Consider the following 26,766-nt stretch of genomic DNA (forward strand, 5'->3'; position numbering starts at 1 on the left):
GAAGAGGTGTGGCGCCGCGGCCAAGGCGACTGACGCTGTAATCTGGGGATCATGGTTCGATCCCCGGCACCGGCGGCAGGTTAGCCCAGCACCTTGTGACTCTGGGCAATAGCTTGCTTAATCTTCCCGACGGCCCCCAGCGCCTAGAGACCCTTACGGGTGATTGTGCGCTTTACAAATGTGTGGATTCGTCTCATTACCCCGGGGATACCTGAAGCATGTAATGTACATTCTGCCATTGCAGATACTCATGCAAATGCTTGAAACTTTGCTACACCAACAATTTGGCTCTGGGTTAACTCGTGTCACTAATATCTGCAGGCATCTGAAGATTACTAGTTTGAAAACCATTAAGTTAGACAATAATTGCATCTGTTTATAATGCTTAAATGGTGGAGTGCATTATGAAGTGCTTTATGAAAAACAAAGTAATATGGTTGGTATTACTGTGCTTTTCTGTTTTTTCATTGAGTCAACAGATGTCCCGGGACATGGTCCACAGTGTTCATCTGTAATACAAAAACATTTTTTTGCTTTAGTGGTAAGACTGCGTTTTTATTTGTTGCTTCAGATGCATGGTTGTGGCACTGTATAAGTTTGCTTAAAGCCTACTGCATGTAGGATCCTAATTGGAAAATAATGTGTTCTGTATGTTATACATTTAAGAATTTTTATTTTGTCGTGTTTGGTCTCTTTGATAAGGACATACAATAAAAATGTCTCTCAGTCACCTAACATGTCAGTAACTAGAGATTTACAGGCCAGGATCCTTCGCCTCACCACGTATTGTTTGCCCAAATCCTGATTGTCATCAAATCAGTGCTCCATTCTCAACTTGTTTCAAGGTTCTGAAGCACAGCTCACACTATGGTTATTTTTGGGATCACAGAGCGCTATATCACCTCACTAACTAATCCAACCGAATCAAGTCTTTAGAATCCCAGATCACCTCTGTATTCCGATATGGGTCTGCATGTTTCTATATAAAGTTGTGATCCCCTTTTGTTGTGGGTGTGCATGGTTGCTTATAAAGTACAAAACATCAGGTACTCATGCTCTACATCGCATTCCATAGGTCTGTTAACCTCTTTATAGTGCATGCCATAACGTATGTATACAAGTGCTGGGACTGAGTGAATGGCTTTTTTTGCGTAGGGGGCTGAGAGCATGGCATGGTCTGTGGAATGAAAACATGTAGCTTTAGTAGATCGTTTGCTTTCTTGAAATATGGGCATCTGATACGAAAAGTACCCCCCACCCCATGCTGTACCTTGACTACTTCTACTTTGCCCCCCCCTATTAAGAATCCTAAATAGCAGGGCCCTTCAGTTGGTAGATTGAGTGTACTTGGGTTGCCCCTTGTTCAAAAACTAGCTTTTTGTGAATTTTTGTAAAAATTCACATTTTAGAGATTAGACTTGAGGAAAGTTAACTCTTTTGTTTGGTAATTTGGCACATAAATACTTAATATTTCTCATGTCTTTTGCTGTTTCGTTAATTAGCAAAAAATGCTTTTTGCGGAGCCATGCTTTACCCACCTCTCAATGGCAGTTGACGTACGGCTGGTCCCCCTTAATGTCCAGATCCTGGACGTTCGAGTGAGATGCTGTGCAATCCTAAAGTGGCTCATGGCAAAGATATTGGTGTTGCTTTGTTACTGGAAGACACTTTCTGTGCCATCATGGCACAAAACCTAGATTGTGCTAGTACCAGACAAAATTTCACTCTGCCAACAAAACAAAAGGGGTGACCTTCCTGGTGAGGAAGGTCTACCCATCCAAGTTCGAGGTAGTAACCAGAGATCAGAAGGAGAAAGGGGTGTGTGGGTTGGAGTGTGTGGTGTTGAAATTGGAGGCAAATTGGAGAACCAGGGCCAGACTGGCTTACAAGGCATCAGGCCGTGCCCGATTGGGCTGGATTCGCAGATCAGTGTGTGGGCCATTTTTAAATTAATTTTTTAAGCAGTTTGAGGCCCGTTTTATGGCCAGTTGTCCCGGTTTTACTGTTGATGCCCCTGATAGTACCACTTTAAAAAAGTTTTTTTTTTTTTTTTTTTTTTAGCTATGTTTCACAAATGAAGGCCACTTTTATTTTTGCGCCCTGGTTAAATAATAATAATAATAATAATAAATGTTGTTGTTGTTTTTTTTTTTTTTGTCCCAGTCCGACCCTGCTTGGACCTCCCCATTGTATCGATCTCTGGGCCAAATGAGAACAGGAAAGAATGTTTTTCCAACTTGTTCCCCAAAGTACGAAGTTTTACCTGTGTTATGTAGTGGCGGTCGAACATTTTAATGCAAAAAGATCAATTGATGGAGTAATAAGTTATTGGCCTAGAAATTGTAAGTTGCCAAAATCCGTAACTAAATCCGTACAATTTGCTGTAGTCATGTGATTGAGCTGTGTTCAAAGCAGGAAATTCTACAAACATTTGAAAATTCTAATCTGACCCTTTACAATGGCGCCGAAGGCGCAACTAAGGCAAGCCCGTCTGCGACCCGACTACGACTAGTGCATAGGACTCTAGTCCTCCTGGTACCCACTGATACGCCTCAGCCACCGTCCATGCTCACAACCCTGGAGGCCACGCCGACTGCGTAGGATCCTCACCCTACACGACCTACGGACAGTTCTCGTGCGGACACTGCCGAATATCCTTCACCGTTGACAAGACGCCCACAGCCACCGAAGGACCACCAACTGAACAACCCACTGAAATACTGAGTTGCATCCTCGCCAACGTGCGCTCCCTACACCGACACGCGGTAGAGATTTGGGACCTGATCGACACCCTCGCTCGACGTCTCATTATTCACGGAAACTTGAACCAACGCCACCTCCGGCCCAGACATTGCCACAGCAATCCCTGCCGGATACAGAATCCAGAGAAAGGACCGCCCACATCGCCTGGGAGAAAGAATTGCCATTGCCCACAAGACCCTCCTCCTACTCTCCACGTCCAGCACGAGCGACCCCCCCTACTCTCCACATCCAGCACAAGCGACCCCCCCCCACACTCCAACATGGAACACTTCCACTTCCAGATCGAGACCAGTACCACGCTATGTGGTACCCTCATCTAGAGACCGCCAGGACACCGCGCCAAGCCCGCAACCACCATCGCAGAGCTTGCCGCACCCCACACCATCACCTCCACAGACTACATCCTGCTCGGGGACTTGAACTTCCACCTCAAAGAGCCAGGACCCTGACTCCACCACACACCTCGCCATCCTAGGACTGAAACAGCTCGTCCGTACTCCCACCCACAGAGCAGGCCACACCCTCAACCCCATTGTTGCGGGAGGATCAAACATCAGCTTCAGCCACACTACCCAGCGCCTCTGGACGGACCACCACTGCGTCCATTTCACTTTCAACACCACCACCGTACCCAAGCTGGCCCCACGCCCGCCACAACGGAACTGGGGCAAGGTCACCGAGCAGTACCTGAACTCTCCCCTCTTCCAAGTACCGCCCTCCCCCCAAGGCCGCAACTGACACCAACTACGCAGCCAGGGAATTCCACTGCTGGGTCGACGGCTGCGGCGACAAGCTGGCACCTCTCTGCCGCACCGCCAAACAACATCCTCTGAGGGCCCCTTGGTTCACCACCGAACAACAAGAAGCCAGACGTGCCTGCAGGCGCCTGGAGAAAACCCGGAGGAGCCAGAAGACCATGCAACAACAACAAGAGCGCCCTGAAGGACTACCACCAGCGTATAAAGCACACCAAAAAGACCGTCATCCGAGACCAAGTCAAGACCAATGCATCCAACGTCAAGGAACTGTTCAACGTTATTCAGCAGTTTGCAAAACCCACCTGCGAAGCCACTGACTTCACACCCTCCCAGGAACTCTGTGACAACCTCAGCTCCTACTTCCACCTGAACATCAAGGCCCTTTACGATCACTTCAGCGAGCCAGCAGGAAACAGCACCACTATTGGCCCATCTCTCTCCTCCCCTTCGCAGCCAAAGTAACCGAAAGACTTGTGAACGCCCAGATGACCGCCTTCATTTAAGAGAACTCCATCCTAGACCCATCCCAGTCTGGCTTTCAAAGCAGCGAGTCCGCCCTCCTCCTCGCCGCCACCGACGACATCCGCATGCTGCTAGACCAGGGACACACCGCAGCCCTCATCTTCCCTACACCTCTCTGCAGCTTTCGACACCGCCCCACATCGCACACTAGCTGCCAAACTCCACAACGCAGGAATACAGGGACCTGCCACCCCCACCCCTCCCAGCGCCTTGAGACCCTCACAGGTGAGTAGCGCGCTCTATAAACAACTGATTGATTGAGGTGATGCACCCTGACTGACAAGATTCCTATTTTGAGCACTATTCACCTCCTGTCTTACCGTGGGAAATAATCCCGGAGTTGTAACAACTACTTTCCCCATTAGAAGTAAAGCTAGCATTTTATGGCATGTCCTTGGAATAGGACCCTGACAGTTTTTAATAATATTTTGGAAAGCATTCCTGGATGACTTTGTTGTTCCCTTAAAACTCTATACCAATATGGGTGCGGTGGAGAGGGTTACAGATACAAAGGAGTCCTCTATTGCAGACCTTCTTAAACGTGGAAAAGACTAAATTAAGCTTTTCATACTGCCCCATTAGTGCTCTTAACAATGACTCAAATCTTCACCAAGATTCTGGTCATTAAATTACATCCGTTTTGGCCATCCTGGTCTCCCCGCTTCAGGCAGCATTCATGTGTGGATGACAGGCTAGTGCAAATTACACATCTGATAGTATAGCTCATCCACTTGCCAATGCCGGTGGACCTTCTCTAGATGGATGTGAAGAAGGCCTTCGATAGGGTGGTTGGTGGTTGGTGTTTAGTTTCTAAGGATCTAGCCAGAACATCTATAGGTCCAACATTGACCTCCTTTATCAATTTTAAGCAGCTTGGTGCACTCATCCGGATTAATGGTGAATTATCGCATCAAATCCATCGTAAGGGGGCATGAGGCATGGGTGCCCCTTGTCGCCGCTCGTTTTTACCCTCATTATGGAGCTGCTGTTGTGAAGAATAATTGATAATCAGTTAATTAATGGCGGCATGCCATCTTTGCAGATGACATTTTGTTTAATAATTGATCCAGCCATCTCTGTACCACAGATGGCTGCAGAAATAGCTTTTCTTCTAAAGTATTGAGATTCAAGATCAACTTTTCCAAATCATCCTGAATGGGAATAGCTGAACCAAATCATACTGCATGCCCCTATCTAGTTAGGGACAGCTTCCAAAACAAGAAAGGCCTGCTACACTATATTGGTGTCCAGGTTCACATTTGATCTGCCCTATATCTCAGCAAAGTTTCAGTCCTGTTGGATACACCTTTAGGGACCTATATAGAAGGGCCTGGTTGGATTTATTCTGATTTAGTTGCAGGACCATTCCTCTTCATACAGCCACCTGAGGGCGGTCTGGGGTTTCTAGATATAACACCCTAAGATACAGAGCTTCGTCAGGCTCTTGAGTGGATAGAGCCCGGCAACAAAGCCTTGGCTAGTTAAGGAATCTCCTTCCCTCATTGATCTCCAGCACTTGCTGTGCTTGCCCCCATATCACAGGCCTAAGTCCCAAGAGCTCTTAAATACTATAGCACACTGATAACCAACTGGCAAGGCTTGGTTTGACTAACGAAAGTGACCACTGACCTATCCACCTTGACTACTCTCACTCCTAATCTGAACTTTCCACCAGGATTGCATGATCTGCTATTCTTGAACAGAGGTGCTCTCTGCTTCCAGAGACCAGGGCGCAAAGGAGGGAAACAGGATGCCAAAACAGTTTGTGTAACCACTTTCTGGTTGCTAAGAACTCCGCTTTAATTCTTCCGTATTTATGTCTCTGAGGTTGTTGTGGGTACAAGACCTGCCTCAAATTGGATTTCAATGCTAGATGTGGAAGGGCAGTAGGATTAGCTTTGTACACACCACACACCCTACACCCCCAGTCCTCTGAGCCAAGTTTAGTATGGTTGAAGATTTTGGTCATCTTGAACATTCCCAAAGTGGGTATGCTCAGTACCTCATTGGTTAGGGTGTCCACAGGGGTCATTCCCACCCCTTAGCTTGTGCCAGGCATAAATGAGGCATCTTCAGGCACACACTTCAGTACTCTCCTGGACCTGAGAAGGAGCACAAGAGGACTGGACCTGCTGTTTGCATGCTAAGAGCTATGGAGTACTTGACCTGCTCTCTCTTGTACCCGGTACAATGAAATGGACTCCAGTTCATAAGGCTGACCTCCCATGAAAGCTAAAGAGAAGAAACCATCTACTAGAAGCCTTTTCCTGCACCTGCCCAGCTGGCTCGTGGCACCGTGACTAGACTTTGCTTGACACACAGCTAGTCTCTAAGATCCTGAGATCCTTGGGGGCTTTAGAAGTATACTTCTGTGGCCACAAATTGTGCATAGGCCGGCTCTATCACAACCATTGGCTATCATTGGGCCTTTGTGCTTCTTGGCGCGATTTCTAATTAAAATTTAAAAAATGAATATCTCAGGCTTCCCTTAGTGGATATTTGTCATTTGGTTCTATTTTGTTTATTAAATTGTACTCTATTTATATCATCATTTTGGAGATTTTTATTGTTTAGCATTTTGACTATTGATAATTTGGTACTGCATAAAATCTTAACACATTGCCCTATGTTAAGATGGTCTGCTCTGTGCCTTATCTACCAGGTGATTGAGCTCAGGTCGATCTAGTGACTTTGAGGTTTCACCCTGACAAGCATTGTGATCATTATTGAAGATGGGTACGTATCCCCACTCCCCCCCCTAAAAGTAATAACCCAATTCCTTACAGATGTAGATTCACTGGTCCTCTAATGTTGAATGATCTATTTGATCTTGGTTTTAGTTTTTTGTCCAGTTGCTTTTTTTTCCCTTCTTCCTAGTTTCACTCTATATCCTTTAACTCCATATGCACTTGATGGTTGTTGACATCCTTTGTTGAACCTGTTTATCATGTCTTGCCTATTTATATAGTGCACTAATCAGCCCTCGGCACTTAAGCAGGTGCCTAGGTGTTTTTTTCCCTTTTCTTACAATCTTAGAATAAATTACTTTTTGCATTTTGACAAAAGCGCCGTGTACCATTTGGTATGTATGTTAGCATTTGGACTGGCCTCCCACATGCTCCAATGCCACTGAAGTTTGGGTGGTTGTAGACCATTGCTCCTACAGATAGTTTTTATACTATATACCTAAAGCTGTTTGGTTGGGTTTAGTTTTAAAGGTGAGCTATTTAAATGTTTCTTGATGGGTTTGCCAAGGAAAATAGAATTCAATGTCAAGAAACCAGTCACTTATAGTTCTTGCAATATAATTGTGTTCCTGAGTGTTATCTCAAGAACCGAATTTGAAACCTTGTTTGCTTACTTCCATGGTGGATCTTGTCACATCTTGATATTTTAATTATTTACTGCCTCTGATAGTAGTGTGGCATTTGTATCCTGCTCAATGGAACCAAGGTTTAGGTAGATTTGGTGTTCCTTTTGAGCAAAAGGTAATTCCTATGTTGTGGTATCCCTTTAAAGTAGCTGTACTGTCGATATTGGAAACCCTTACTTTTTGAAAAATCTGGTATTATTTATTAAGTCCTCGTTCTGGTGCACATGATTTAAGAAATGCGGACATTTTCAAGACAATGGCGTATTTTCTCAAAATTCCAAATTTTAATGCCCGGGAGTATATTGTCTTGACTATCGTAATTTATTGTGTGGTATTTATTACCTTGGCAGTGTATGAATGAATTTGGTTTTGTAAAGCGAATATGCAATAAAGCAGACTTTGATCTTGAACAGTATAGTAAGGGGTGGGGGTGTCTTGCAGTTTGCTGGCTAGAAAATGAGTTATGTGCTGGGAGCATTGAAGATTTCAGTGTCGTACTAAGCAGCTAAATGGTGTCTTCCCCAGGAGCTGCTGCTTAAGATGCACACGCTCTTCTGTTGCACTTGACTGCTTGACTATCTAGCTTGTGATGTTTCAGATTCAAAGATCTGTTTTCTTGTTTGTCAGAAAAGTACATATTCTGATCTAATGTCATGGCAGCATGGTTGTTATCTTTGTTTAGAGTTTATCTGCTGCCTTATGACGAGCTGATTTAACAAATGTTCTCACACACTCAGATTTAGTCCTCCCCACCCCCTACTCCTGCGGCGGGCATGTATGCACCAGTACTTTATCATAGAAAAGGAAACTTCTTCGTGCACATGCAGTTGATGAAGCAGATTATGTTGATTCTCTTATCTGGGTGCCTGCCATTCACAACTGAGCAGAGTTGGCTTTCATGAAGCATTGTTTCGAAGAAAATTAATCCTTTTTATTCAGCCACCGTCACTAATAGGAGAAAAAATAAACTCATGTTTTAGCTTCTTAAATTAGTTTTTTATTTTACTGTTTTCTTTCTTTTCTGAACTGCATGTGTGACAAAAATGTTGACCAGAGATTTTCCAATTCCTAACGTATTCATTGCTAGCCGCAGGCAGCTCTACCATACTGCACTGGTGGTCTGGATTAGCGGTATAGTTAGATGACTGCTATGATATGGAGACTATCTTTATCAGTTGGGTGAGTCCGCCTTCCAGCAACAGACCAAGCGCAAACAGGCAGTCCATTCAGAAAAAACTCAGACCGAGACAAAGGACTTGCCCATGAAGGAATTTGCAGTTGATTTTTGTGAATGTTTTTTACTAGATCCAGTTGCTGGCATGTAAGTCTTTGACCATCTACTTATTTTTCTCTGGAGAAAATTCCTGTTGACGTGTAATCCCGAATCCCGAATGCTTCAATTGGAGTTTCCACAAGGGACGATTCTAGCACTGTGAAAGTTGTAGCTTGGCTGTGTAGTCTGAGATGAGGCAGTACTTTGCGTCTTTTGACCCTCATTGAACCTGGCCACGTATGTTCTAGAAAGGATATGTTAATTGTCTGTACATTTCTGATGCTTATCAGTTATTAAGCTTCTTTCACATGCTAAATCAAGTTGGGTATACTAATTCTTGTCCATCCATTTTCTCCTTTAGGTCAGCTGAGCTGCATGTCCTTCCCCAGCCACGAGGATTACCGTAAGCTGAAGGTGCACTGCAACCCATGCCTCCTTATCTTGGGACAGAACTGTGCTGCTCGCTGTCGAGTCTTGAACACAGTTTTGGGGGACCAGCTCCTACCGACTACTCCGCATGATGGCCCTCAGCAGTGCAAACGTCGACGCATTCGTTTCAAGCATGGGAAACAGACCTGTTTGTGTCTGGCCCTACCTGGACAGTATGAGCTGGTGCACCTCTTGGCAGCTCACCGTGGGAAGTGGGATACTATTCCAGAGGAGGACCTTGAGATACATGACGATGATCAAGATCCAGCTCATCGGATAGCGGAGCTGGAAGTCACACTGCATCATTTTCTCCTACAGGTACACTAGTGCCCATCTTGTGATGCACCAAAAGTATACAAATAGGAACTTGCTTTTTACAGTGCTCTCAAAATATACTACAGTTGATTGTTTAATGAAGTCCCAAGGTTGCCTAAAAGAGCATAGAGTGCATCACCACTCTCGGATTGCATCTTGGATCTAGTGCAGGTAGCAGTATTGAAAATATCAACACACACAGAACAAATGCAGTGTATGTAGTATATGGGGCCTCTTCTCTTATGAATAAGACGTTCAGCACGGTAGCATCAATAAAAGCTCACATTGTGATGTGTTAAAATCCACATCTTCTCCCAGAAACCAGCTACCGCTCCAATCATATGTTGACTGTTTCCTTTCTTTTGACCCTGTACAGAACTCTGCTGCTTTCTTACGTTGGTTCTATAGGGCTAGTATTTGCTATCTTTGAGAGCAAGTATGTGCTTCCGAACTGAGTGAAGAGGTGTTCTACTGATTTTCTCTTCACACACCTCTCTCCTCTTGTGCTCCTCGATGGTGAAAGTGGTGAAAGTCTTCTTATGAGAAATAAGCATTTTTTCTTAGAATGGAAAAACAAATAATGAACAGCACTTATTGCATTGTTTTTTCTTACGTTCCTTTTGTTAAGCTCCATTTAGACTGACATTTACCGTGTCTGTGGCCCATTGTTTATGCAAAGTTGAGGATCAGGTGGCTGATGTCCAGGGAACAGAGAGATTTACCAGTAACTTAAATCCAGAACATTCAGGTCCCCTGTATGTCCAAACATGTCTAAGTTTTCCAGTTGAAAAATGTCCCAAACCTTCCACAGAAACAGGGGAACAACCACTGACCTCCATCTTTCTATTTAGACGGATCCTTTCCAGATATATCTAGTTAAAATTACAAGAAAGCACCAAGATTTATTTTGGCCCTAGAGAAAATTTGGGCCCGAGTACTCCTTGGGTAACAGACATGACAGCGGGTCAATGTGGGGGAACCATTCATCCTCTAACCTCTGTGCATAACCCTTCCTCCTCTTGCAATCCATCTGTCTGTGTATATTTCCAAATGTGCATTAAAGGTACTTTCAAGGATCAGAATGATGCATCGTTCTTTAGGTCATAGCCAGTGCTAAATACTGTTTGGGGACTTTCAGTAACTTAGGAATGCATTCCACCTGTTGATTATCATTGGGTTTGTGGCTTGTACCTCACATTTTCTGGATTTCTATTTGCTGGCTTTATTTGCTTTAGGCTCTCCGGGATCAGTTCCTCCCTGTCTCTTCCTAAAGTGTTTACTGTATTCTTCCACAGACTCTTTCTGTAAACAGTCCTTTAAATCTTATTCTTATCTTGTCATATTTGCTATGCATTCAAAGACCACGGCCAAATGTCAGGCTCTGCCTTCCGAGGACGCATGCTTGCTTTTCTTTCTCCGACTTCAAGGTGAGAGGATTTATGTGACAATCTTGTTGGATACTGGGGGTAGGAAAGAGTTTTTTTTTCTAGCAAACAACATGTAAATTAACTGAGTATTTCAGAATATATCAGAATTAGTAACTCAAATGAAGAACGTTTTTTGTTATTTCTGAAGTGTTTAATATGGACAAAACAAATCATTACACGAGGTGATGCAATTTCCACACATTTTCATTTGCGCACTGTATAGTTTTATTAGGAGAACTGTATGTCTGTGAAAATGTAAAGGTCATTTCAATTGAAAATGTGCTGTCTGTAATGGCAATGCACTACCATACCATACATACTCCGCTCTACGCCACTCCCTACCACTGTACTGTATTCGGCACCACTCTCTTTGCTCGATGCCGCGGCACTCTACCCTGTACCCCTCTACACTACTGCACTCTACACCCCTCTAGTCTAGGCCACACCAATCTACTCTGCAAAACTCCACTCTACGCCACTGCACTCTATGCCAATACATTTTACTCTGCAACTCTCCACTCTATGCCTCTGCACTGTATGCCACTCTAATCCACTCTGCACCACTTCACGGACACTGCACTCTACGCCACTTTACACCATTACACTTTATGCAAGTGAACTCTACCCTGCACCACTCTACACCACTTCAGTCTATACCAATGCACTCTACACAACTGTACTCCGCTCCACTATGCTCCACGCCACTCTACTATACTCTACACCGCAGCATTCTGAGACTGCTCTGCGCCGCTGAATTCAATGCCGCTGCACTCTGTACCGAATCCAATGCCGCTGCACTCTGCGCCGCTGAATTCCATGCCACTGCATTCTGCGCCGCTATACAGTATGCCACTCAACTCTACAGCACTCCACGAAATTCTCCTCTGTCTCTTTTAGCCAATCTGTACAGCAGCCACTCAGGTGGACAACATGGCTAAAACCCATTGGCAAAGCCAACAGCTCTTGCATAGGCGAGACTTATTGGCTTTGCTAATGCATGTTTGAATTAAGACTTTGGGACTTTTTCTAGTGTGGCAACCTACAGATATCCCAAAATAGATTAAACTGAAGTGTATCAAAGTACTGACTGCTGATGGTTACTACTGCAGTGAATTAAATATACAGCGGTGTGCATCATATTGGACATAAGTGTTTTAAGCGTTACTAATTTTTAAAAAATTATGCTGAAAGGATTAAACATTTGTCTGTAGAGTTTACAATATGTAGCGTATAGGTTCTTTGCCAGTCTAAAGTGTGAACTTTATATTTACTACACTTTTTCAGTGACTTGAAGCTAAGTTCACTAAATCTTTGCTGATTATCTTTATTGTGTAGATTAGTTATTCACCTGGGCTATTTAATCGAATGTTCACTGTCCTGTGTAAGGGTGAGACTACTTTAAAATTATACTGCTTACTAAAATTCAAACGTTGGTTTACGTGTTATATATTTATCAGACTGGGAGATCAGAGCCCATCATGTTTGTCTGGAGTGTGACCTATCTGCCTTCAGGATATAGTGCAGTATGGCCCATCTACCAGTATTTAATTTGTAACAAATAAAAGCCCCAGAACCGAATCTCTGCTCCGAGGCCGGTGCAATTAAACATAGACGCGCAGAATACCAAGGCTGGTAGTCTTTAAACCGTTTCCTGCCTCTTTAGTGTAAGATGAGGCACTCCCTGTCCCATTATCCCCAGGGCGGCTCTCCCGCAATGGCTGAGGAGTGCTTCTCTCGCAGTGCGAGCAGCAGAAACATAAAATGGTAACCTTTAGTTATTACCTTTTTACAGTGTTTTTTTTGGGGGGGGTTAGCGGGTGGCAGGGGCTACTCTGCTTACGGAGCAATTGGGCAGAGGAGGAGTGGTTTGCCCAATCCTGAGTGCGAAATGACTGTTTGGTGGGCCCTCTCGGCTGCCCAAACCAGTCATGTGCACTCCCCTGTTCTCCATGAAATGCAGCCTGCATGGAAAATATGCCCACCCCTACAGCCCCTGGCTGAGTGCCGTATCACGGCGCTCAGACCCATTGGAGCGATGTGATTAGCTTAGGGGTGGGAGCCTGGCTGCCTGCTTCCTGTTCTGACCTAGAGTCGCACACAGGCGAGCAAGAAAGAAGACACGGGACCCGGGGGTGGTGAGGTAAGTTTTATTCATCTTATTTTACAGTCGCACCGTCCATCTGCCCACCACCTGTGAGCCTCTCTGGCTGCCCCTGTTTATCTCGCTCTTGGAGGTTCCGGCATTCTCACTTTGAGACGAATTACCGTCTTTCTCTTCTTCCGTCTTTAGGAATTCTGTGCTTTTCAGTTACTTGCTCTCTGTAAATATCTGCATACAAATAAACACCTGTCTCCAAAAATAAGTGCTGGTGTCCCCCCCCCCATCTGCAGCCACCGGCTCAAATGAAGCACTGCCTTCTACCCGTCCTGGCTTGTTGGAAAAGTGTCTTTCAGAGGTCCTGGCCGATCCCAGGGGCATCTGAAATGGTGGTGCTTGTGATCAAAGCCAGCGATGATTTCAGTTTTTGAATTTAGCTCAAAATTAAGGGCTTGCTATTTGGATTGTATGTTTCCTTTGAAGGCCTTACTGGCTCATCTAACAAAATTCCACAACTATCCTTTATTTTTATTTATTTATTTTGAAAGTTTTATATAGCGCGAACAAGATCTTTGCAGGTATCAGAGCGTTTTACAGACGAAAGGAACAACGTGTGAGTAAATAACAATTGGGGTGGGGAAGGTACATGTGGGAGCATAGTCAGCCAGATACATCACTAATGATACAAGTACAAATAATTGATAGCGTAAACACTCAGGAAGGTCAATAACACGAGGCATACAAAAATGCAAAAAAAAGATCAGTAGAACTGAATGGTACAACGCCTGTAAATATCATCCCCAGTAATAATTCAAGTGTATTTAGCCATGAGGATCGCTTTTACTTCTTCCTTAAAAAGTATGGTAGAGGAGATGAGCCTGATTTCAGGGGGGAGTGAGTTCCAGATCCTGGGTGCCATTCCTGAGAAGGAGCGTTTATACGTTTTTTCCTTGCGGAATCTTTGGGGCTTTAGCAGGAGATTGTTTGTGCCTCTAGTGTTTCTAGAGCCTCCGGAAATCGTCAGCTTTTGGGCGAGGTATCCAGGTGAGCTCAGGTGGACAGCCTTGTGCGTGATGCAGGCGATTTTCAGATGAATTCTGGCTTCAAAAGGCAGCCAGTTCAGGGCTCTCAGGTCAGGGGAAATGTGTGAGTGTTTTCTTGATCCGGTGATTAGTCTCGCTGCAGCGTTTAGAGAAGCTCTTATGGGTGCCGTGGTAGTTAAGGGGAGACCGCAGAGGGCGATGCTGCCGTAATCTATTCGAGGGATGACTAGAGCTTGTACCGCAGTTTGGAAATCTTTGGCTGGAAGGAAGGGTTTGAGTTTCCTTAAGGTATTGATCTGGTAGTTCGCCCCCTTAGTTGCTTTGTTGATGTGTTCCTGTATGTTGAGGTTGGTGTCAAGTGTTATGCCTAGAGATTTTGCTGAGTCCACGATGGTGGGATGAACATTGAGTGCGGTTAGGTGTTTAAGCCAGATTTGAGTGGTAGTGATCTTCGCAGGAGGTGAGATCAAGAGGAACTCTGTTTTAAGAGCATTGAGCTTGAGATGATTAGCGGCCAACCATGATTGGGTGCTTCTGATCGTTGAATTCAAGAGCATCATGTCTTTGGGTGATTGTACTTTGAGATAGTTGGGTGTCATCGGCGTACATGTGGAATTGAACATTGGATGCTTGTAGCAAGGTGGTGAGAGGTTCCATCTTTTTCAGTGGCTTGCCTTAGCGCTGTACATGTGAGCCTTCTAACAACAAGCACTGCGCCGTGGTGGTGAGCTTGCGGTCCTGATTTAAATTATGTGGCATTCAGGCGCTCTGTTTTAGAAAGCCTACCAATCTTGCTTCATCCGATACAATGTAAAGCTGGAAGTAAAAGGATACAACTCATAAAATTCGTTCAACTTCTCTAACTTAATCTGCACCAAGGCACGTTTAGCCAGGAACTCTAAAACTACATCTGTGCTTGATCCCGACTGGAATTAGCTGGCAAGAGTGCCTGTAACTTAAGGTACAGGATTTGAACCCCTCGTCTGCCCGTTCCAACTGTGAAAAGGTTGGAATCTCCAACCTGACTTTCTAATAGGGTCTCAAGGTTTATGGGGGGCAACTGTATCACAACGTGTTTTCGGACTCCTACCTTCACGTGAATACATGCCTTTATGCTGGGAGTAAGCCCGGGCGTAGTTCGTGGACGCAGAACTCTGCGAAGGGACAAAAAAACCTCTGCTGAGTTCGGCAAATGGCAGAGTGCAGTGCGAACTGCCGTTGGTGCTGATCTTCCTCCTGCTCAGGTAGAAATTCTACCTGTGCGGCAGCTCGCGCATTCCAACTTACCGTTCGCGAGCGGGGGGAAAACTCCACTGCAGTATGTGGAGCAGTTTTCTGCACTCCGCGAGCTGCGCTGAGTGCAGAAAACTCAGCAAGCGGAGTTCACTGCCCACGCCTAGATGAAAGTAACCTTCTGTAGCGTGACCTGGTAGCCCACTCATGATAGCCCACTCACTGGTCAGATCTTGTGCATGGAGCAGCTGCTCAGCGTGACTCTTGCCTCCTCTGCAGTTTAATTATTAGACTGATTGCGGTTCTGTACTTAGAAGCATTGATCAATGCATGAGAGCTGCACGCACAATGATCGTGCAGAACCAATTTGCTCTCTCTCATTCAACTGTAGAAGAATATTTGAATTTGAATTTTGAATTTAAAAGCATTTATTGAGCGCACTTATACCCAGCGGTTTCATGGCGCTATAGGAGCTACTACTAGCAACAGCAGCAGGAGTGGCAGGTTTAGTCAACAAAAGCTCTAGAGAAAAGGAAGGTTTTTAGATTCTTCCGGAACTCCAAGTAGGAGGTTGCGGATCTAAGTGTCATGGGGAGGGAGTTCCAGAAGACAGGTGCAAGGACTGCAAATTTCGCCCCACCTGCTTTCTTTTTCTTAAAGCGAGGTGTGACCAGGAGTGCCATGTGGGTAGAGCGGAGTTCTCTGCCCGGCAGGTAGGGTTTGATGGCTGAGCATATAAACTCGGGGGCAGTGCCCATCCTGGCCTGAAAGGTGAGGCAGCCCAATTTGAATAAAGCCCGCTCCCGCACAGGTAGCCAGTGCAATGATTTCAGCAGTGGGGTTGCTCGATGGAATTTGGGCAACCCGTGGATCAGGTGGGCGGCCTGATTTTGCACTAGCTGCAATCGGTGTATGGCGTAGGCCGGTGCGCCGTTATAGATTATGTTCCCATAATCAAGGCGCGAGAGCACCATTGCCATCACAATTATTTTCAGTGCCGGGAGGGAAAAGAAGCGGGATATTTTCCTGATTATCCGGAGGGAAAAAAAACACGAGGAAACCACCGAGCTAACCTGGGGATTTACAGATAATTGGGGATTAAGAAAGATCCCAAGGGTTTTAACTTTAGGAACCGGGAGGGGAGGAGCGCCAAGTGAAAGGGGCCAAAACATGGGGGACCAGGGACTGCAACCACCTCCTGTCAAGACCAGCTCTGTCTTGTCAGGGTTGAGTTTAAGGTGTTTGCAGTTCATCCAATCTTGGATGAATAACATAACGGTTTGAAAATTCTGAACAGAGGAGGGGGAGTGAGAGAGGTTAAAAATAAGCTGGAGGTCATCGGCGTAATTAAACACCGTGACCTCGAGCTGCTGCAATGAGAAAATAAGGGGATGAATGTATAAATTAAACAAAAGAGGGGATACGGATGAGCCCTGAGGGACACCACACTCCACCTTTCGTGAGGAGGCAGTAAAACCAGCGAGATGAACGGCCTGTGCCCTGTCTCACAAGAAAGAATTGAGCCAAGAGAGGGCAGAGCCCTCTATGCCCGCCGCCCTGACACGAGTGAGAAGAATGGAATGATCCACCGTGTCAAAAGCGGCGGACAGGTCCAAGAGAACAAGGGCTTGCGGAAGGTTGATGTCAATACCCTCACGGAGTCCATCCATCACTGAGATCACTACCTTCTCTGTGGAGTGTAGAGGTCGGAAGCCCGCCTGGCAAGGGGAGAGGCAATGATTTGCCTCCACATAAGTGCTCAGAGTACTCGTAACATGGGTTTCTAAGACCTTTCCCAAATAGGGCAAGAGGGAGATGGGACGGTAATTAGCTGGGGACAAGGGATCAGCGCCAGTTTTTTTTAAGATCGGAATGATGACTGCTGATTTGTGAGAGGAGGGAACAACACCATTGCTTAGTGAGTCGTTGAGGAACGTGAGGGGAGGGGTAGGACAGGCCGAGAAGATCTCTTAGAACATGGGCGGGACCAAAGTCCAAGGGGAGCCCGATTTCACCCGCCGAAGCAGAGGAAGGAGTGAGTCCTTGGTCAGTGGGGGAATGCTAAACAGTTTTGAGATAGAAGGGGGAGGAGGTGGGTTAACAAAGGTTAACGAAGGGGGTGGTATATTGATTTTGATCTGTGCGATCTTCTCAATAAAAAATTCGTTTAGCGAATCGCAGAGATGTTGAGAGGGGGGGGACTGTTGTCGTGACTCTATTGGATGCTGACAATTCATGGACAGTGGCAAAGATCTCTTTGGATTGGGACTCTGCCGCTAGAATCCTTCCTGAGTAGTATTCTGTCTTTGCCGCAAGAATGCCTTTTTTATAGGTCTGTAAGGCAGAATGGTATGCGGATTTCAGTAAAGGGCTATAAGTTCTCCTCCAAGCTCTCTCGGCTCTCCGTGCAGCTAGTTTTTTCACCTTAAGGTCAGATTGGAACCACCTATTAGCTGCATGGGCTCGCTTATGTATGTCTCGGGCACTGTTTTTAAAGTATAAATTAACATCCAAACTCATGTGTAAGTAGTCTCCTACAAACTGATAGATACTTCTGTCCTCTTTTAATTTCCTAATTCTTCTGATTCAAATGATTGTTTTTGTTTTCGAAGTGGGTGATCTTTAATTTTATAGAGTCCGCTCTCCTACTTTTTTATTTTAAACATGCCTCCCAGACGGCAAAAATGCTGAGGCCGATATTTAAGGCTTGGCTTTTGGGGAAAGCGACTCTGTCTTTTCCTTCGTGCCCAGAGAAGACAAGCACAGTGTCCAGTTCTCCTGCCGCTGGCAACTGCCCCCCTCTCGCTTTGTTCCCCCTCTTCCCTCCCTTTCTGTCTTGCTCCTCCTCATTTAGTGAAAACTGAGACTACAAGAAATGGGTATTACCTTCTCTTTCCTCCTTTCGTTTATTTGCTACCCTGTGAAATAGATCCAAAAAAGAAAAACACTTTTGCTGGAAACTTCTTTTTCTGACATTTTTCAGTTTCTAAGTGCAGTTTCTAAGTGCAGCCTGGGGGTGGAGAGAAATAAAACATTCAAAATATGAAAAATAACTAACTAAAGCAAGACAGAGTGGTTGCCAGGTGGCCAGATTGATTTATTCACACCTAAACACATTAGCACCACTTTACAGTGTTTCCCAGTGAAGCTCTACTTTTGTTTTCTCATCTCTTTGAACAACGTGGTTTTCCCTGGGCTAAAAAGTGCACTAATCCTGGAGGTACTGAAATACCTGCTTGATAGCTGAATTGGAAAACAAAGGGCCAGATGTGCGACCATTAGAAATTGCGACTCGCATATTGCGCTTGATTGCGAGTCGCAGTTTCAAATGTACAACAGTGTCTGAGACACTGATTGCGTTTCCCAATGGGGTTGCAAAATGCGAGCCTCATGAATATTATTGAGGCACTCACAATTTGCGTACCCATTGGGAATGGCTGGCCCTCACAGGGATGGTGGCCTGCTGCGCTCAGCAGACCTCCATGTCTGGGACTGCTTTAAAATAAAGTAGTTTTTTTTTTTTTTTTTTTTTACTGCAGCCCGTTTTTCTTAAAGGTAAACAGGATGCATTTACATTTGTGTTTTTTTTTATTTAAATGAAACGTTTTCTTTTCATTTTCTAAGGACAAGTAGTGGTTTCTGGGACCTTTGCAAATGTAGGGGAAAATATTATTTAGGGGCAGGCAGACCTCTTCCCTTTTGCAATTGTATTACGACCCTCTTGAAGAGTGCGGTAAATTGCAAGTGTTTGGCAACCACAATTGCGGTTGCAAAACATTCGTACATGGCTTGTGAGTCGCTGTTAGGAAACGAAACACTATTTTGTGAGTCACAAATTATGTGCGACTGGCAAGATAGTGTTAGTACATGGCCCAGAGGAAAATTGCATGCGCAAACGCGCAGCGGCTGTGTGTTCACGAATGTGCACTTTCTAAACCATACTGCTTATGTTTTGTAAGGATATAAGCAATGGACATTGAAACTGGTCCCTTCTGAGCCTTGCGGTCATGGTCTTCACTTTTCAGGCAAAAGCACTAACTAATTTCTGACTGTGAAAAGAAAAAGGTAACCAGGTTGTTCCTGCTTCCATTTCACATTCTTTATTTAATCCTGCATTCCCTATCAGTGTTTACTTTTTATAGGATGTTGTTAATTGTGTATTTAGTTAGCATATTTCTCTTGTCTAGTGAATAATTTGAGTTGAGTCACATCCAGGTGTTTATAGCGGTTCGGTGCAGTGCAAGTTTCTCTCAGTGGGGGCAGTATGGTGTTCAGTTTGGGAGAGGATGTGACACTATGGTCAGCTGCTGAATTTGGAACTGGAGAACCAGGTTTAACCTTCATGACCAGTTCACCAGACCACTTCCCCCCCCACCATCACCCCACCATCACCCCCCCCGCACCCCTCCTCGAGGGAGCACATTTCAATGCTAGACCTTAGCAGGTTCCACAAGATCTTAAAAGCCCTGGTGTCTTAGCACCAGCAGGTGGACCCTAGAAGTGGCAAGTGTGGGTTAACCTTGAAGGCCTGTCCGCCATTATTCATTCTGAACTTCACCTCCAGTCTTGAAGGCAGGACTATGAAGCAGCACACCATAGAGTGAAAGTGACTCTTGTCTCTGTCACTGAGATCACAGGACCCTTGAGCAGGGTGGCTCTAGGGCAGTGAGACCGAACCAGGCGCTGACCAGCCGCGGTCCGTGCAGGTAACAGTGGTGGAGCAGAGGGGCCAGGTAAGGGGGGATTTTGAGGGACGATGCTGAGGGAAAATTAAATTAAGTTAATTTTCCATAGGCATCATCCCTCGAAATCCCCCCTTACCTGGCCCCACCGCTCCACCACGGTTACCTGCACGGATCACGGCTGGGGCCGCCTTTAGGTGGGAGCGTCGTGTTTGCAAGTATAGTATGGTTTTAAAAGCACTTGCTGCCTCATTCCTTGCCTCCAAGAATAAAAATGTCTTCCCGTCAGTGATTAATGTTCTTGGTAGAGAGATGGTGTTTTTTGTCTAGGGGACATTTTGACTTGTGGAAAGGAAGGGCAGAGGGTTAATGTGCCTGCTACTAAGAACATGTACCATGCAGATCACAAAGTACACATAATGTAAATAGGTCAGTGGGTTACTGCTTTTGTCAGAGAGACCCTATTGGGACTTGCAGTTAGTAAGTTAAAATCCTATCATAGAACAGTGAGCTATTAACTCATGTAAGAGCTGCACGCAAACTGCACCCGCGCTTTACTTTTAATGTTATAAGTAAAGCGCGGGTGCCGCGATTATACCGAAAGTAAAGGAATAGAAAACAAGCATTTGCAATGCAATAGGTCTCGCATTAGGAAAGTTTGAGCTATTGGTATTGTAAATGACAAATTTGTTTGTGTTTGTTTTGAAAATAGCGAAATTAATAGCTTTGTCATTTACAATGCCAATAGTTTTAACTTTCGCAAATGTGACACCTATAGCATTTGTAACGCAATATGTATTTTATTAACGTGACTTGGATGTATTGATATTACAAATAACAATGGCTTTAATTTATTTTTAATAATTAATACTTGAATAAAAGTTATTGTCATTTATAATGGCAATAGCTTAAACTTTGGTTAATAACTTTTGTGAAGATTATGTTCAGTGTATTTTATTGTGACAAAAATCCAAGAAAAGAAGTGAAATATTAACATCTTTTTGTGACATTTGTAATAAAGCTTGAAACCTTGAGAGAACATATTTGAACCAGTTGTTGTTGAATGGTTGCACAGATTCATGCTGTGGTGGCGCTAAGTGATGTTGTGGTTGCGACGAGTGATGCTGTGGCTTTCAGTGATGCTGTGGTAGCGCATAGTAGTGATGTGGTGCCCCTGAGTGATGCTGTGGTGGTGCTGAGTGATGCTGTGGGGATGCGATAGAGCGAGTGCGATAGATAGATAGAGGGAGGGCGATAGACAGAGGGAGGGCGATAGATAGAGTGTTGGTGTTAGAGTGAGTGCGATGGATAGACAGAGTGAGTTAATAATTTTCTGCTGTGGGCAGCGTGCTCCTCAAAAGCATTCCCCAGGTAAAGGGAGGCTTTGTGTGAGCCGCATTCCAAGCAATTTACAGTGACGGTATGACGAGAGAGGCAGAGAATGTGATGAGAATTGCCGACCCGCAGGGCTCCATTTTTGCTGATGCGCATGAATCTCAGTAATTAGTCTGCACACAAAGTGATAAATGTATCCCCCTTAGCCGTAGGCGTTGAACCACTGGCTCTATGTTTTGCATGCATGCGTTAATGTGGCAGTCTATTTTGGCCAGCAGGCACACTCACAACACAATGAAAATGAACTACTATTACCCAATGTAACGGTACTCAATTCATCCACCTTAGAAGCTGGAAGTGTGAGTTGGTCCTGCCAGGATGTGAATTGATGACCTTCATTACATAATTGCAGATGTATGCAGCGAGCATTTAAAACACAGAAAAATCTTGCTGTGAGTGTGTGTTTGTGCGTGTGTGTGTGCGTGCATGTGTGTGAAAGAATTAGCACTAAATAGCACGTGTGTGAGTTGGTCCTGCCAGGATGTGAACTGATGACCTTTATTTATTACATAACTGAAGATGTCGGCAGCGAGCGTTTAAAACACAGAAAAATCTTGCTGTGTGTGTGTGTGTGCGTGCGTGCATGTGTTTGAACTGATGACCTTTATTACATAACTGAAGATGTCAGCAGCGAGCATTTAAAACACAGAAAAATCTTGCTGTGAATGCGTTTGTGTGTTCGTCTGTGTGTGTGTGTGTGTGTGTGTGTGTGTGTGTGTGTGTGCATGAAAGAATTAGCACTAAATAGCACGTGTGTGAGTTGGTCCTGCCAGGATGTGAACTGATGACCTTTATTACATAACTGAAGATGTAGCAGCGAGCGTTTAAAACACCAGAAAAATCTTGCTGTGAATGTGTGTGTGTGTGTGTTTTCCTGGTCGTGGTGTGCGAGGCTTCCTTGCAAGTCTGGTGGTGGAGCAGGGGAGCCAGTAAGTGTCAGGGAATAGCTCTCAGGATTGCTGGGTGGGCGGGGGAGCAGCAGCCTGTGGTGTGAGAGACAAATGTTGGGGTGAGGAGGAGGGGGTGGAGAGTGCGCTGCAGAGGAAGAGGCTGAAGGTGGGAGGGTGGGGGAGATAGCGAAAGGGTGAGAGAAGAGGCATTGCGCAGAGGGGGGCGGGGGAGAGCATTCCTTTGAAGTGTGAAGCTCTCGGCATTGCTGTGGCGAGTCTGATGCGATAATAGAGACGGCTCGGGGAGCAAACGGCAAGCGCATGCGCAGGCACATGCACTCGGCGTAATGGTGCCATATTGAAACTGGACAAGACTGAGTGCACAGAAGAGAAGCCCAGCAAGTATTCTGAGTATTGCTGCTCGTGTGTCTGCGTAACAATTTTTAATTTTTAATACGTATGCCACCTTTAAACCTTGTAAGGGTCTTCTAGTGTGCTGTCTATGGTCCTTAGCCCTTTGCTGCCCATTTGTTGTCACACGCGTCATTCTACATCACTATACATCTCAATCTGAATTCCCTTTAAGTGGAGTGTGCTCCACCCTTCCACCGAGCGGGCGCTGGTACTCCGTGTGCAATAATCACAGCACCGTAGTATCACACAAGGGAACTACATGTCCCATCAAGCCGTGTTAGACGTATTGCGCGTTAAATACACCAAGACACGCCCCCACTGCACTCGTGTTGCCAGTTTCTTGCCGCTTGGGTGCCTGATGCACAGCTACGATTAACTCGTCTAAAAACGTAAGTCCTATCTAAATAAACTAAAAGATGAAAAGATTGAGTGAGCGCGATCCCGGCTCCTCACTAATTACCGCCTTCCCCTTTGCATTTTACAGTTGCCGAACTAGCGCGGCGGCTGCCGCTGGTGTTCGTGCACAGATTTGAAATCCTACAAATCAAGGTAGGACGATGTGTTGACTGGTGGTACTAATATCTATGTATGATAGCGCACTTCTGGGCAACTGAATTTGGGATTGTAATACAACGCGTTGTTTACTTTCCTTAGGCACATTACAACAATACTTGAACTCAGGCGCTTCAGCATCCCTTACACTTGTTAGTGTTTAAAACATTAAGGTACGTGCCTACAGCTAAGTTCCTTTTTGCTAACGGTGGTTCGGAGGATATTACAATTAACAGAGACTAATTAGGGTTTACATCGTCTCTTTCACAGGGAGTTCCCCGGTATTTCCAGCTTAAGGTATTTGTCTACTTTCTAACAGTGTTTGAGTCTAAGCTAGGTGTTAGTCAGCCCTTCATTGATACCATGTTTTTAAATTAATTCACAGTGACAACGACTTTCCCAATCCTTGTCCTGAGGAGAACCCTTAACCTATTGAACGGGTTCGAAACGCGTCGGCGTCCTGCTCCACCCAGATACTGAACCAGCAGGGCACAATAGGAATATAACCCACAACCATGTCTACATTGATGCATAGTTTTGTGTCTTCCTAATTTGTGCACCATATGTTAAATCATCTAATGTGTATCTAGTGGTGGTGAAAACAAGTAGGCTAGTTTGTCTTCTTGTCTGTCCACTTGTTTATTTTCATTCAGGATTGGTGCCTCAACAAATGAAATTTCTCGAGGCATTATATAGTTGTCCATATTCATTGTCATCATAATTGATATATGTGTATGTTTTGACTTTATGTATTGTATATGGTTTTTTCAATGTTTTTGTGAACCTCCGTAATTGCTGTGTGAATCCTTTGATGCCAAAGTTTTTGGTAAAAATCTATTTTTCATAAAAAAACAAGTGACTAAACACAAATGGTTTGTCAGCCTAGCAATTCATTGTACTAGGTGTGCATTTGTTTCTATCAAATTACACTGCCCGGCAATGCGGTTTGTTTGTTTCAGCAAGTATTCTCAGCATGAAGCAGAGGTGGGAAAACAAATTAGAAGTGAGGGAACTGTGTGTTATAGATGAGAGAAATGTCTTTGTGCTGCCCTAGGGGCGTCCCCGTGCAGCGCCACACCTGTACAGAATCTGGCTTTTGAGCCCTGTATCGAGGAATGTACAACAACTTATAAATCAATTCTTATTGTACATTGAGTCATGGGCCATCCGCAATTTAGGTATGAATGCACTGCTCTGGTTCCTTCAACAAAATCAATGAGCTATCTTAGTGTCTTCGCTATAAATAAAATACACCATATGTATTTTCGGTAGCCTTCTGTCTGCACTTCAACTGTTGTACTAAGGGGTGTCAAAAGACACAAAAATAAATAGTTGAGCAACCAATGTAAAATACTTAGAGATCACACATTTTACACTGACAACTCAGCGGTGTGCCCCTGTATGAGTTGTGGGGCATGTATTCATCGGCTTTGTGAAAAGATTTGGATAGCATTGTGTAGTAAAGGAAGATGCACAGTCCACTGTGTATGTAAGATCCTTTATTGTAAGTTCCTTCCAAGATAATAAGTATAGAAGTAAAATCTAAGGAAACCCCACCAGGAGCCAGTTGTTAGCAGCTCAGCCTGAGTTGACCAACTGCCACAGTCAGTTAAAGAGACACTGTGAGCCAGAGAGTCACCCAGGCATTCTATGATGTCACAGATGACATAGTACACTCTATCTAGTGAACAACAGTGGAGAGGACATTTACTACACATCCTCTTCCCTTATGGAATAGGAACAGAACAGAGAACACAATAGGTAAAATACCTCAAATGCAACATCAGCTGAAAAGTACAAGAATGAACATAATGAGATGTTCGGAGATAACATTAGCATGAGGTATCATTAGCATGTGAACAAAGAAAAACTAAATTTAATACTATATGCCTCATCCCGCTCCCTTAACAAACCAAAGCAGGTAAGCTAAGTGGTCACACTCATAACCTCCCCACACATGGGTACACCACAGGGTAAACACCCTAGAACAAAAGTGAGTGTAGACGGAGACGCTAGAGAGAGACACACAATAGGGATAAACCTTTCACAAAAATATCATCAAAAAAACCAATCTTTTCAAAGAACTAGAGCTTCCCCTGATAAAGACATGCTGACACTAAAGATATGATAAATTCATAGCTCAATGTCTTACCAACATGAAACCCTGGCCACGAGTTTCAAGAAGGTAGACTTAGACCAGAACATAGTGCACAAACAGTCTCCACCCAAAAGCAGGGGACAGCGCAGAGTATGAGGAATGAATTACTCGCAAACACCAACCTCCCCTGAAAAGGGTACACCGCAGGGCTTAGGACAATAACCCTGGGAATACAAATGGGGCGTGGACTACCTGCAAACACCAACCTCCCCTGAAAAGGATACACCGCAGGGATAAGGACAAAAACCCTGGGAATAAAAATGGGGCGTGGACTACCCGCAAACACCAACCCCCCCTTGAAGGGTACACCGCAGGACAAAGGTACTGGGAACAAAAATGGGGCATGGATTACCCGCAAATACCCAACCTCCCCTGAAAAGGGTACACCACAGGGTAAGGACAATAACCCTGGGAATAAAATTGAAGCGTGGACTACCCACAAACACCACAACATCGGGCACTGACTACCCTCAAACACACAACCTCCCTTGAGTAGGGTACACCACAGAATGATAAACCTGGGAACAAAAATTGGGGCATGGACTACCCACAAACAACACTACATGGGGCAAGGACTACCCGCAAACACCACTACATGGGGCATGGACTACCCACACAGACACAACCTCCCCTAAATAGGGTACACTTCAGGATACCAACCCTGACAATATAGATGGGCAATTACTACCCCACAAGACCAAACTACGACACGCTTTCTAAAGAAGTACCAGGAATTTTCCATGATAATAGAAAACACACACTCCTATACAGAACAAAACTGTGTTAAATAATATGCAGTGCTGCTACACAAATACATTAATGTTAGGACATAAACGATAAAATTAGCTCCGGTGAGCGATCTCTCACCCGGATTCCCATTGACATCTCCTCTTGACGAACACCAAAAGCGCAGTGCACACCGAAGGCTTGAAGTGTCCAAAACTGAATAGACCTAGAGGAACTGCGAAGTGGACAAACGAGTTCCTTTTCTCACCATCCGCTTGCCGCTGACAAACGAATCCTCCGTTGAGACAAAATCTCCCCCTTCCGCATGCCATTGAAACTGTCAAGAGACTGGTAAACAAACTGTAGTCGTGGAAACCGAGCTGAAGACAAAATGGCTGCCACGTCGACCGTAGAGGCGTAATCAGCGTGAGAATCAAGCTCGGCATGTCTTCAGACGTCACAAGGGTCACAGGAGCAAAGACCTTCACTAACACCCAGATGAATTCCATATACGTCATCAATTGGACGTTAGCAGGGGAACTGAGAAGAGCTCTGCTGCCCAACCGTCACAATCATGACAGACGGTGAGTTGACAAACTTCGCAAGAAACAGTGGCTCGTTTAAATGTAGCGGTTTGACTGTCACTGCTGAAACCACATTGCTAGTGCACAAAACACACTGAAATGTCCCTCACTCACCAGGAACATACTGTCCG

General features: G+C 44.9%; 1 protein-coding gene across 1 annotated transcript in view; it reads left to right on the forward strand.

The window, feature by feature from the left end:
* DSTYK (dual serine/threonine and tyrosine protein kinase) overlaps positions 1-26,766 on the forward strand; it is a 434,762-nt gene that overhangs the window by 154,385 nt on the left and 253,611 nt on the right. The window contains exon 2 of the mRNA XM_078644627.1: positions 9,051-9,436. Coding sequence (XP_078500753.1) covers positions 9,051-9,436 — 386 coding nt within the window. The remainder of the gene's footprint in view (positions 1-9,050; positions 9,437-26,766) is intronic.

The sequence above is a fragment of the Lissotriton helveticus genome, chromosome 5_1 (assembly GCF_964261635.1).
Source record: "Lissotriton helveticus chromosome 5_1, aLisHel1.1, whole genome shotgun sequence".
Lineage (NCBI taxonomy): Eukaryota > Metazoa > Chordata > Amphibia > Caudata > Salamandridae > Lissotriton > Lissotriton helveticus.